The sequence below is a fragment of the Pelodiscus sinensis genome, chromosome 2, assembly GCF_049634645.1.
Source record: "Pelodiscus sinensis isolate JC-2024 chromosome 2, ASM4963464v1, whole genome shotgun sequence".
Taxonomy (NCBI): domain Eukaryota; kingdom Metazoa; phylum Chordata; order Testudines; family Trionychidae; genus Pelodiscus; species Pelodiscus sinensis.
The window spans coordinates 179,186,649-179,200,389 of NC_134712.1; the positions used below are offsets into that span (position 1 = coordinate 179,186,649).

At 40.4% G+C, this 13,741-nt stretch overlaps 1 protein-coding gene across 2 annotated transcripts in view; it reads left to right on the plus strand.

Annotated features, from left to right (window-relative positions):
• The window catches only part of LOC102460859 (C-C chemokine receptor type 5-like), a 32,047-nt gene extending 24,509 nt beyond the window's left edge, over window positions 1-7,538 (plus strand). For both annotated transcript variants that reach the window (XM_075921898.1, XM_014578610.3), the window contains 2 exons: window positions 1,844-2,039; window positions 3,048-7,538. In XM_075921898.1, the coding sequence (XP_075778013.1) occupies window positions 3,059-4,111 (1,053 nt within the window). In that variant the 5' untranslated portion in view covers window positions 1,844-2,039; window positions 3,048-3,058 and the 3' untranslated portion in view covers window positions 4,112-7,538. The remainder of the gene's footprint in view (window positions 1-1,843; window positions 2,040-3,047) is intronic.
• The last annotated feature ends 6,203 nt before the right edge of the window (window positions 7,539-13,741 follow it).

Consider the following 13,741-nt stretch of genomic DNA (forward strand, 5'->3'; position numbering starts at 1 on the left):
AGCGAGGAGGGAGGCTTTGAGCTCCATCCCAACCACAGCAAAATCTCTCAGCTCCCATTGGCCAGTTTCTGGATAATAGGAGCTGAGAAATTTTGCTGGTGGCAGGGGTAGCCAATGAAGCCCCCTCTCTTTCTCCCTCCCCCCCTGCCCAGAGCAGAGCCTTGTGACTGCAGCCTTCAATTTCCTGCAGGACTGCTGGCTGGGAGCTACTTAGGTAAGTGCCTCCCAGCCAGAGCCTGCTTCAAGCACCCCCCCCTTTCCTCCCCAACTACCTGACCCAGGCCACCACCCAAACCCTCTGTACACCTTTCCCCCAGTCACAACTCCTTCCCAGACCCTACACCCCCTCCTAGAGCCCCTCCTCTAGACCAGAATCCTCTCTGGCACCCACACTCCCTCCCTGACCCTGCACCCTATTCTCTCACCTCAGGTCATCCCCTCCCCCAACCCTCTACACCACTGTCACCCAGGTGACAACTCCCTCCCACACCCTGCACCCTTTCCTAAAGCCCTTTCTCCAGACCAGAATCCTCTCCTATACCTATACCTCCTTCTGGACTCTGCACTATAAGCCTCTGCCCCAGATCACAACCTCCTCCTTCACCCAAACTCCCTCTTAGAATTCACACTCCTTCATGCACCCCAGTTCATTTCCCCAAGCTCCCTTCTGCACCCAATCTCTGTCACAGACCCCACATCCCCGTAGTAGAAATGCGACCCTTGACCATTTGCCAAAATCTAGGAGTGGTCCCCATTAAAAATTATTGCCCACTCTGGATTAAGCACTAGATAGAAGAACTAGTGTTCTCTTGTTGCATGCAGCCAGTGCCAACACTGGGGAACTGTCCAGCAAAGCACTTCCTGAAACATTGTACCACCACAAAGGGAAAAAAAAATCTATTCAGTATTAACTATCACTACCAACTTTGCTCCTTCACAGAAACTATACATGCAGATGAAGGGGTAAACATTCCACCCAAAACTTCTGCTCTTTATATATTACAGTCTTTCGAAACACTACAGTTTCTAAGAGGGCTGCTACGAGGCAGGAATGTGTGCAGTCTTTTCTCTGCCATGCAAGACTCGGTATTTGCAACTTTTAAAAATTGTTTCCTTCTAACATTTGTATAAACTATTTGTTTTGGTTAGCAGAAATATTTGCAGAAACTTGGGAATATGTATCCACACAACAATACTTACTACAGAGGACTTAGTGAAGCCTCCCCGTTTCTAAAAGTTTCAGTCATACAATCAGGGAGAAGAAATACTTTGTGATATGGGTAGTCAGCTTCACAGCACAAATAGTGAATTATAAATGCAGTCAGGAATATTCAAAGCTACAGTCAGTGAATAAGTCCAAGAAACCCAGAGGTTGAAATACTTTGAATAATTTTTAATAACTATATTTATAAATATTTGTATTTATAAATAGCAAAATTTGTTTACGGATAACTTTCAAATAGCTACAAATAGTTGGTCTCATTTTGGACACATTGATGGAAACCCATAGATTTCAACCATCTTTCAAACTCCAGACAATAGGCATTCCTGATGCAAAGGACATACCACATTAAAGTTCAGCCAAAAGACCATTGAAATAAGAGGAAATAAAATCTTGAATCAAGTGGATCATTTCAACCCAATATTACATTTTGGCAGAACCCAATAATTACAATAAGATAATCAATCCTAACTGCAGATACATTCAAAATGGATGCTGGCAAGCATTTTTACTAAAATTTTACAGTAGAAAAATATGCCCCAAAGGTGATGGTTTTGAAATGATTAGATGCCATTCAGAGTGGTGTTCAATTCCAATTTATAAACGTGAATTTTCTTACAGGTTACTAAGAATAACGTCCTAAATATTTTTTGGCTGGTAGAGAACAGTGCTCTGCTTTCATTCAAAGTCTACATTTTTCATTGCTTGGACTCAAGCTGAACTGCAAAGAAGTAGAACTTGACATTTCATCCAGCAAAGTCAACGGTGGTACAAAGTTGTCAAATCACCTCTCCAACATTTTCCTAATTAGGGAAGGGTAAGTCATTTCTTGCACACAAAGATATTATTATGGCAAGAACAAGAGAGTCTAATTATCATTCACTCGAAGGCCACATTATCTTTCTCTGAAAAGGTAAAAGGGCCTTACAGTAAAAATAAATTATATTTATGTTTACTTCCTTCAAGGCTCCTTTGCATGATCAGAACAGTTTAAAGAGGCCTGGGTATAAGTGAGAATAAGGCCAAAGATTTACAGGAACAATTTTGTTAAATAAAAACCTTGGGCCTTATTCTCATTTAATCAAATGGTTTCTGTTTTTCAAGGTGTATTTTAACAGCATTTTTATTGTATATAGATATCTGAAAATTGGGATTGTTAGTGTTTCTCTTCGTATATTCTGTAAGGAGTAATTTTTTTTCTGAGCCAAAGTAAATCAAATCAGATGCACAGAGAGGTCTATTAATGTGAGAAATGAGTGAACTTTCTGAAAGAATAATTTTCAACCGCTAATGTTTGGCAAATTTTTCTTTTGGAATGCTATTTAGAAGCACTCCATCCACAGCCTACCAATGCACACCCACTGATGCCTTATTCTGTCGTATGAGCTAGTAACACATGAATGTAGTTAGGAAACCTGAAAAACCTTAACAGATTCCTCTAGATAAGCCCTTTTAAAATGCTGCTTTTTTTATCTCATTCTAACGATTCTGAAAACTACTTAAACGAGCTTCTGACAAACCATCTGAGAACTAGCTGCCTTTGAGATTAGTCATCAGTGCAGTTTCACTTATGTCATGGTGCTGAACAGTTTACTGAGGATGACACACATTTCTCATACATAGTGCATGTGGAAACCAGTATTTAACATATAGTGGAGGTATCAGAACTTCTCAAAAAAGGGTTGGATTGATCTTTTATGATGAAAAGTATCAGTCAACTTAAATAGTCACTACCATCTTCTCTATGATACCATTTGGTGTAAAATTCCAATCTTTGTCTATGTTTTACTCCATCTCTTCAATTTTAACTCTTTTCTTCATCTAGGACTGCAAAAGATGGATGAAGAATTTGAGACTACAACCTTCTACTACGATTTTTTGTTAGAACCATGCCAAAAACCTGAAGTAAAAAATTTTGCATCCCAGTTTCTGCCACCACTGTACTCCTTGGTGCTGATACTTGGCCTGGTGGGCAATGCGCTAGTGGTGCTGATCCTGATAAAATACAAAAGGCTGAGAAGCATGGCTGACATCTATCTGCTGAATCTGGCAGTTTCCGATTTGCTTTTCATTCTTTCCCTACCATTTTGGGCTTACTATGCAGCACATGAGTGGGTTTTTGGAAATGCAATGTGTAAAATTCTTTCAGGGGTCTATATTGCTGGCTTCTATGGTGGGATGTTTTTCATAATACTTTTGACAGTCGATAGATATCTGGCAATTGTCCATGCAGTGTTTGCTTTAAAAGCTAGGACAGTTACCTATGGCATTCTCACAAGTGTTGTCACCTGGGGTGTTGCAATATTAGCCTCGTTTCCAGAGTTAATATTTCACAGTGCTCAAAAGGAAGCTACTCATTGGACCTGCAGCCCTCATTATCCCTGGGGACAGGAAAAGACATGGAAGCAATGCCAGACTTTAATGATGAACCTTGTGGGACTTGTCATTCCACTGCTCATTATGATCTTCTGCTATGCAGCAATTATAAAGACATTATTGAGAGGTAGGAATGAGAAAAAACATAAGGCAGTCAGGCTTATTTTTATCATAATGATTGTTTATGTTATCTTCTGGACCCCATTCAATATTGTTATTTTCATGAACACTTTTCCGAATTTATTTGTCCTAAATACTTGTGAGACCAGCAAGCAGATAGAGCTAGCAATCCAAGTGACAGAAACATTTGCGATGATCCACTGTTGTATCAATCCTGTGATCTATGCCTTTGTTGGGGAAAAATTTAGGAAATATCTTCATACTTTTTTCCAAAAACACATTGCAATCTACCTCTGCAAACACTGTCCGGCTCTTTATCGTGATAAATTAGAACGTGTTAGCTTAACATACACCCCATCTACTGCAGAGCATGACATCTCTGTTGGTTTGTAAAGCACATTAAATATGTAGCCAGTAAAAGTGTCATCTTCCTTTTTACTTAAAAGTTTGTTCAATTAAACAAAACTTAGGGACATGTAACCACTCACAGCAGTTAAATTTTTTGTGACACTGCAGTATTTCTTATTTGTCATATGGGGATTACTACAGATGCCACAGAAAATTCAAATACTTCAATTTTGTAAGTCTCTACTATAAAAAGGCATGTAAAGTAGTATGTGTTTGCTCTTTAAACATGAACACTGGTCAAAGAACTATTTGTTCAGGAAATATAATTCAGAAGATGCCTTTAAGAGGGCAAGGAATAAGGTTTGTTTTCTCTCAAGAGCCCTTTTACCTACATTGAAAACCATAAGAAAAACATTAGGAAGAAGGCCTCCATGAGAGGATATTATGTCCATTTACATGGGGCTTGATTCATCTTTTTATTTCAATAGTCGACAGGAAAGTAACATTATAAGGACAAAAACTGAAGCACAATCATAAAAAGTATTAATATTCCCAAGAATTTTATAAGCTATGTGTTTTTTCAGAATAAAAATCAACTGCATATCTAAGGTAGGGAATGTTTATTTACAATTGCATTGCTACATTGTTTTTCCTATGTGGGGTTTGAAGACGTATTAAAACTTTATGAAAAGAGCTTTTATAAACAGGGAAGTAATAGATTGTGCACACCTCTGTTGAGGGATATGACTGACCTTCTGTTCACCAGAATTGTGCTAAACATGGGGTACCATATTAGCCAGTGACTGTCATTTTAAAATAATCTTTTCCCCTTGACTACTTTATTTAATTATTTTGTCTTCAGTTTTACACATTCTAAGAGGAAGTTTAAACATTCAGGGTGTGTCTAGACTACAGGATCTTTTCGAAAAAAGTGGTTTTTTTTTCCAAAAAAACTTCCCCTGCATCTAGACTACCACCACATTCTTTCAAAACTAAATTGAAACCTGACCATGGTAAACCTCATTTTACGAGGAAGAATGCCTTTTTTCAAAAGTGTTCTTTCGAAAAAAGGCATTCTTGATTGCAAACAGGGCTTTTTCAGAAGAGAGCATCCGGACTGCCTGGGTGCTCTCTTTTGAAAAAGCAGCTCGCTTTTTTGAAAGAAGTGGTTGCAGTTTAGATGTTCTCTTTCGAAAAAGCCTCTTTTGAAAGAGGCTTGTAGTCTAGATGTAGCCTCAGATACTTATATCCTTATGACTATTTTCTTTAAAGGTGCCTTTATGCAGCCTTGCAATTCTGGAGGTTACTGCACACATCAAGTCATCAGAAATCTAAATGGTATTAATTGCAAAGTAAAGGTGTAGCCACAAACCAGGATTGTGATTCTGAAAGTCATAGCCTTCATAGAGAAACAACTGTCAGGTTCTGATAAAAGAGCATAAATGTGACCCAAGAGAATGAGAAATGAAATGAAAATTATTCTTGATGACCGTAGTATAGTCAATGTTTTTGTTTGATCATAAAAAGAATGGTTAACAGTGGATGACACAGGAGGGGGTGACATGAAAAAATGTATTGTGGGATGAAAATCTCAAGAGCTCTCTAGATTTTTTTAATCAACTGGAAAAAAAATGGAAACAATTTGAAATGCCAGAATTTCACAAAAAAATTGTCTAAGCCACGTATTCTCTTAGGCTATGTCTACACTACAAGGTTTTTGCACAAAACTGACCATTTTTGCACAAAAACCGGCAGAGCGTCCACACCTCAAGCGTGTTTTTGCAAAAGAAAATCGACAGGACAGAGGGCTTTTGCAGGTAGAGTTATTCCTCTCCCCATGAGGAATAACTCCTTTTTGCACTACAGCTCTTGCACAAAAAGGGAGGTGTGGATGCTCTTTAGGGAGTTTTGCACAAGAAACCCCTATCGGAAAAAGCACAGGTGCTCTGATGGCCATCAGAGTTGTGAATGGCCATCAGAGTTTTCTTTTGCAAGAGTGTCCATGAAGTGTGGACGCTCTCTTGTACAAAAGCACATCTCTTTTGTGATGCACTTTGAGATCTGGATGCTCTTTTGCGCAAGAAGTTTTTGTGGAAGAGTCTTATAGTTTTGTTGCAGTAAAATCCTGAATAAAGCAGGGCTAAGGTTTGCTTTGCCTAGCCTTATTTATATTTTAGCTTTCAAAAACAAAAAAAGGAAGAAAAAGATCCTGTATACAAAATTTCTTGTCTTATTTCTCTAACAGCCTTGCAAGCAGAAACTAAACATGGTTTATGTCTTCTAGTCATAACCCAAAAAAGAGTGAAAAAATAATATGCTTAGTGCTCTTTTTACACTCCATGATTCCACAATAATATATTATCTTTCCTGATTCTGTGACAGGCTACTAGACTATTGCAGGCTCCGGAATGCTCAGGATGCCAATTTCCATACACCACTGATTCCACAGTCAAAATAAATTGTATACTGAAAATTCAACATCAGTGCTGATAGGAGTCGGCATGCACTGCAGTAAACAGTGATGTCATACTAGATGAAATATTGCTGTGGGATATCACACAGCTGATCATTGACCCAGAGGCCTGAACATACAATAAGAAAAAGTGAATCTGGAAAGCAACATCTCCAGAGAAAATTTTTAAGACCTGAATAGTACAGGCTTGCATCTAACCTGTTTTTTTTCCATTGGAAAGGGATTTTCTTGGTCATAATACTCGTTGCCTTCTCATGAATCAGGGTGAAAACTTCTTACAAGAACAAACAAAATTATAAACTTCTGACTTCATTTTAAATGTAGAAGCTTTTTCTCAGCTAGATTCCTAATATTTAATACCATATCACCCTTTACCGTGCAATGACATTTCCATAGATGTTGCATGTCCCTTAACTTTGACACCATGAACAACTCCATTTCCAGAGAGTGATGTGATATGCACAGGAAGAGAGAGGAGAAAATGGGTATGCTTTGTTAGCTCTTACTTAAGTATTAAGAGCCTGATCCTGCAAAAACTCATTCAGGCAGGCACGACTCATGCCGAGGGTCCCTGGACTTTCACCCATTTGCTCCAAATGCCATTGCTCATGCAGGCAAGTCCTACTCACATGAATAAAGGGTGGCAGGATTAGATCACTTACACTAATTCCTAATCACTTACAGATTGCATTGCTGCCTCATACCTTTGTACATAACTAATAATTCAGCCAGACAGTAGTCCTATAAAGTAAATATCTGCAGTGCTACAAAGGGAAGGCAAAAAATTACTCCCAAAGTTAACTTTCTCTTATGGAAAAAAATATTTTTGTATGTTTGCACTAATGTGAAAGCAACTTATTGACATGCATTAATATCATAGTTATGGTTATATATCTATTTCAATTTTACTGCGCTTTCTCCATTTGTATTTTATTGGGGTGTGAATTTTGATGCTCTGATTTTATGTTTCTTTCTCTTTCTACATTAATACAAGTTATTAATAAAATCATTGTTTGAAAAGACACAGTATGTTTCTCATTGTCTTTGTGGAAAAGAGGCTTCAGTTCTGGATACTGAGAGAGAGTACATGGATTGCTCCTTAAGGACACCAAGGGAATGCACATAACCACAAAGGTGGAACAGGGAGGATGTGGAACCATGGACCAAAACCCTCTCCTACCCCAATCCACAGAGAAATTAAGCCTACTCCTAAAAGATGTTGCAGCACCAGCCCTCATGCATCAGGATGTTTGAGGAGGTATTTGATACTTTGACTTTTGAAAAAAATCCACAATTTAGGGGGAAATATCAGCTTTGGTGGGTATTATAAAGCAGATGGAGTGAAAATGAGTGAGGAAATTATATATATATATATATATATATATATATATATATATATATATATATATATATATCAGTGACTTTTGCTGCTTAGGTAGTATAAAGTGACATTAGCCAATTAGAGAAACTGGCTGTGAGGAATGGGAGAGGTAAATTCACTTTTCTGGACATTCCATCCACTCAGCTAACTAAAGACTTTTCACAATCATTAACTTTTGAGACCTAGCCCTAATTGGCTTGCCTGTAAGGCTTAAAACCTTAAGTGGTTCCTAGAGAGTCCCCAGGAATGCTAGGGAAGCAGGAAATGAGTTGGTAGGAGACCAGGAAAGCCAATAGAAATGGTGTGGGCTTTTGAATTGGAAGTAGTGATCTTCCTGTTCTTATTATTGTGTGTCCAAAGAAGAGGCTGGGAAGACATGAATTAAGCCAGGGAGCAGGGCATGGAGACATTAAGCCAGTGAGATCCACACTTAGGGAATGACTAAGTCTTGGAACAATAGATATGTGAGTAGAACAGGGAATGTGTAGTCAGATGCAATCAGGTTATTTTCTTTATTTTGGATTCGTTGGGCTTCTCTGCACTAAGCACATATAATTCCCTCTCCTTACACTGTAACTTTCTAGACTAAACCCTAGAGAAGCAATTCTCTGTGTTTTAATCCTTTTTTTTAAGTTGCTAAGTAACATCAAAGAACCAAGTAGTGTTTCACCAAGTATGTTCTCTTTGTTTTATTAATAAAAATCACCCTATTCAGACCATGAGCTGATTCCTGTGTCCTATAAAACAGGAGACTCTGTGTGCAGGTGACTAAGTCTGTAAAGCCAAACTGCTAGGATAAATTATAGTTTTTCAAGCTCTCTAGCGGGAGGATTAAAGAGCTTGAGGATACCCCACAGGAAGGAATTCCTAAGTGCACCTTCCTGGGTTCTCAAAGAGGTTTTTGCATTAGGGTGGTGGCAGCAATACCAATCCTAGGCCAGGGAGCCTGTGACCTTGGGGAGTTTTGAAACAGAAGCCTTTAGTGGCAGGGTTGTTTAAAGTCTCTTGTGTGACACCACTGTCTGCACTCAGAGTGCCAGAGTGGGGAACAGACTTGACACTGGCCCCTAAAGTTTTATATCTATAGAACATTAAGTGTAGGGTGCCCAGACTTATTTCCAACATTAGGTATTTAAAATTAAACATGGATCAGTGCCCGTTGCTCTACATCCCTCTCTCCCTGCTTTTCTGTCCCTACCATGCCCACTCCCTTCCCTTTATGCTCTTTCCAATCTTCTGCACCCTTCTTCCATGCATGAACGTCCTCTCTACCACTGCTTCCATCTACTGCCAATCAAAATATATCCCTCCTCCATGACAGCCTCTCACTCCCAGATCAGGTAAGGTGGCTCCCTCACATCCACTCCCTGCCTCACTAGGTTTCAAACTTTCTGCTAACATGACTCACTTTTGTTAAAGCAAATGAGCTCAATCCCCACTTTCATGTGAGTTGGAGACAACACACACACATATAGCTATTAATGTGATGCGAGAAGGGTAAAGGACATCAAGTCACATTAGCATTTACTTTGAAACATTTCAGTGATATGAATGAACCTGAAGAGAAACTGGGGACTCATGAGAAAAATGGGCCTAAGGGATGTACAAGCTGGGGGTAAAAAAACCCTGCAAGGAAAGAGGCTGCTGTTACAGAATGGATAGAGGGACTGTGATTCAGTTTCCTTTATGCCAGCAAACCATTGAGGAACCTGGTAGCAGATGAACAGAAAATCCCATGCAGAAATTTGCATTTTTTTTCCAAGATCATCAGAAAGTAGGACACGAGTTTCAGGTCTCACTCAGACTCTACCAGTAGGGGCTGGCCCTATGTTTTTGGAAAGCCTGCCCTAACCGCAGTCCACATCCTTTCCAATACACAAGCCTCCTCACAAAACCCCTTCCTGGACTTCTGTCATTTGCAGTCTTATTAGCAATACCAAAATGGATCTGTCATGATGAACATATTGATAGCTCTATAGAACTAGGATCTACAATGACAGATCTCTGATCACACATATATACCATAAAGTGGTATTATTGGGGAAAACACAAATCTGGATGTTTATTTCACAGTGATCTCTAATTACAAAGCCTTATTTTTTTAAAGGAATATAAACTCTTACGTTGCAGGACATAAGTCAAACTTTAATTACTTGGTGTGACAGGGCGGAGGCGCCCCGCATTCCAGTCCCACCGGCGGCCGCTTATCTGGCAGCCCCCGTGCGAGAGGGTGGGGTAGCGGCGTCGGGCGCACCGCATGACACAGGCCGAGTGACGCAGGGGCTGGCCTACCGGCTATGCAGCAGCTGTTCCCGGGCGGCTGCCCCGACCGAACGCCCACGCACCGCCGGCCGGCTGGGCGCCAACGTGGGGAGGAGCAATGCCGGACCGGAAGCAGGGCCACGCCGGAAGGGGTGGGATCCCACGGCCCAGGAGTCTGCGCGTGGATTTAAACTCCCAGAGATGCCACAGAGAGAGGAGGGACGCGGAAGTGGTCTCTCGCCGAGGCCCAACAGCGGATGGAACCCAAGGCAAAGAGGTGAGCCTGGAGGCAAGGGGATCTGACCGTGGAGAGAGGAAGTAGCCCAGGGCAGGCAAAGGGAGCCAGTGGGCTGGCGAGTTACGGCGGATCGCCCCGCCAGCCGGACCGGACAGCAGAAGTGTCCGTGTCCTTAGGGCCCTGGGCTGGGGTCCGTGAGAGGGGTCGGGCCCGGACCCTCCTCTCCCCGCGGTCGGCGAGTGACATGTTTACACTTGGGTTTAGGAAGAAATGTTACCTGTGGGCAGGTTTCTCCTTAATTGTCCACTACAGACTTTCTAGCAGCTTCCTCTGAAGCAGCCAGTACTGGCCACTTCTAGAAATATGGTATTTTCCAAGACAAACTATGGGTCTGATCCAGGCTGGTAATTCCTGTTTCTAGAAAAGAGGCGTATTTCTTTCTTTCACCTCTCCCACTTTTCATCTTGAAAAACAAAGTATTTCTTTACTCAGGAAAAATTCATTGACACCTGTGACAGATTTGGAATTGCCTGTGATTGCTTGTGAATATGGTAAAGAAAATTGCTAATGGTTGGTTTGATTGTAGTGGAAGGGGAGGATATTATTTGGCTACCCGGGGTTAATTCAAGAGGAGGTGGACTGTACAACGCAGGAAAGAGTAGTATGGCTTCAGATAGCCACCCATTTACCAACACTTAAGGGACAATGCAAGAACCATTCCCTTTTGCTATGGTGGCTCTTGCCCGTGCTGATATCACTTCTGGACTAGTTTGTTTAGGGAAGGGAACCTGTGAAGTTAGGAGAACAGTGGGGAACAAAGAGCCTGAATAAATTTAAAAGGAGACATTCTCTCAGGCAGGCAGGCAGAGAGAGAGAGAGAGAATTAAGGAAGACAGAATGACCCCTCCCCCCAATAGGTTCAAAGTGACTAGAAACTGGCCTGTCTAGGCCTCCATTTTGGGATGCTTGGACTCTAGATTAGATTTACATACATGTAGATCTTTTGTTGTTTTAAATTCCTCTTCTCTAAAGCTTTGTTCCTATGACAAACAATATTTTTGCTTAAAAAGGCTGTTTGCGCCACTCTGTAGCACTGGTCAGAGACTCATGGAGGGGATCAAGGTTCAAATTTAGTTAGATCTACAGGCTAAGACTAGCTGCTACATAGGAGACTGCAGTTCAGGGCCTAGTCTGAAAATAGACAAAGCACATGTTTTCACCCCAGCAGCAGTGAAGGTGTTACAGATTTTGGAAAGGCATTATGTTAATACCAGGTACAGTACTAAAATATATTTTCTTGGACCAAGTTCTGACAGTGATAGAAACTTTTGAGCTAGACAGAGCTCTCCCTCAGGTTGGAGAAAGGTATTCAGAGCCAACATGCAACACAAGGTTGACACAGCTATAACACTCCATAACATCAGGTACAGAATTTAGTCCCCTTTTCTATACATCAGCTTACCTTTTTTTCTGTGGTACATATCAGAGTTTATTCTTCTCAGGGCTTTGGTATTTACACTATATATTTTACAGAGTTAAACCTCAGATAGCTAGAGAGTGACCTAAATTTTCCCAAGGAAAATGTTTTTTAAATCATAATAGCTTACTTATGGCCTTTGCAAAAATTGACAATAGCAGCTCTTTTAAAGAAGACTTTCAGGGTGGCTCCCTCTCCTCCTCTAAGTTTTAGTACTTGTAATAATCACAAGTTCAAATGCAAAAATCTAATTATATGCATGCCTACATATGCTCCCGTAGGGCTCTTTTCCATGAAATAACAGCGTAAACGCCTTACAGTCTGGGAAACAGATGATTGTCCCACCATTGCCTTTAAACACCCATTGAGACTTCACAATGACACTGAAATTTTCAAAGCCTGCAGCAATTCTCGTCTTCTACTTCTCCAGTGGAGTATGGAAACCTGCAGTTTAAACCTAACTAATTGGCTAAGAGCTTGTCTTCACTTATCAGGAGATTGACATTGTGGAGATTGATCTCCCAGTATTCGATTTAGCAACTTTAATAAGGATCTGCTAAATTGACCACTGATAGCATCCCCAATGACCCCAGTACTCCACCAGGTTCTGAGGAGTAAGGGAAGTCAACAAGAGAGTTTCTCCCATCAACAGGGACACAATTAGCTGTTTGGGGGGACATGCAAATATGACTTTGGGCCCCTCTCTCCTCTTCTGGCTTGTCTCTTGATCATTACTGCTTAGCTAATGTTAATTATTTTACCCCCTCTTCTCAGTATGTATTAAAGAGTGATCAAATAAGTTGGCATAGTTTTAATTCCACCTAGTATTTCATTTAAAGAACAACAAAAACAGTCATGTTATGCAAGTCAAAAATCAGCACTTCTCAAGTTAATAAAATCAAATGTCCTGTAATTTTAAGTGGAGAGGAATCACCTGAATTGTTGAAAATAATCTGCTAAGTATTCAGCATGGAGATTTGTTGAGACATACATTATACCATAATCAGCAGCATTAGAATACTTACAGTGACAGTGTCACGTCTTGCTTTCCTGACAGCCTATATGTCCAAGACTTCTGTGAGGGAAGCGGATCATGCAAACTTGTGCTTAGTTGAAATGACTGACAAGTTCATTAAACACTCTTGGTTCATTGTAGGACACATAGTAATTTTATCAGTTTCAGCTTGCTGAAATGGTCTTTCAGTGGATGCCATCATAACTAGCATGATTAAAAAAACTCTTATAGTGACAGCCACATTTGGAAAAACTGACTCAAGATTGGGTTTCAGTATGAAGTTCAGTTTCTTTCGGACAGATCTACAATCTTTCAAAAGATACTTGGCTGTGTAGATTTCTTGAGTCATATTGTCTGAAACATCAAGTACTACGTCATAGACTCTTCCAAATCCTCATTACTACCCGTTTCTATAACAAAACTCGATTTCTCTGATATCTGTCTCAGGTTCTGAAATCTGTCCTCAAGCTTGCTGTTTACTGTATCAACCATGATATAGAACATATCGCGCTTAAAGTTAAATGCAGTCAGTGTCCAGTTTATTGTGAAATGCTATGCGTTTTCTGTTGCGTTTTTCAGGAAAAGCAGTGGAAGCACTGAGTTCCATCGCAAGTGTATGAGTAGAAGATACAGCTCTCTCACATCCATCTTCACACTAATTTGATAAGAAGTCTTTCAAGTTGTCAGTCAGCAGAACAGCAGGGTCTAGTATGATGTTCTCTGACTACACTGCAACACTAGTTTGTGTGCTTTCCATAAACAGATCATGCCAGATCAACAGAGAAGTTAAAAAATCCACACACTGTATAGTATTTCATTTGACAGTGCA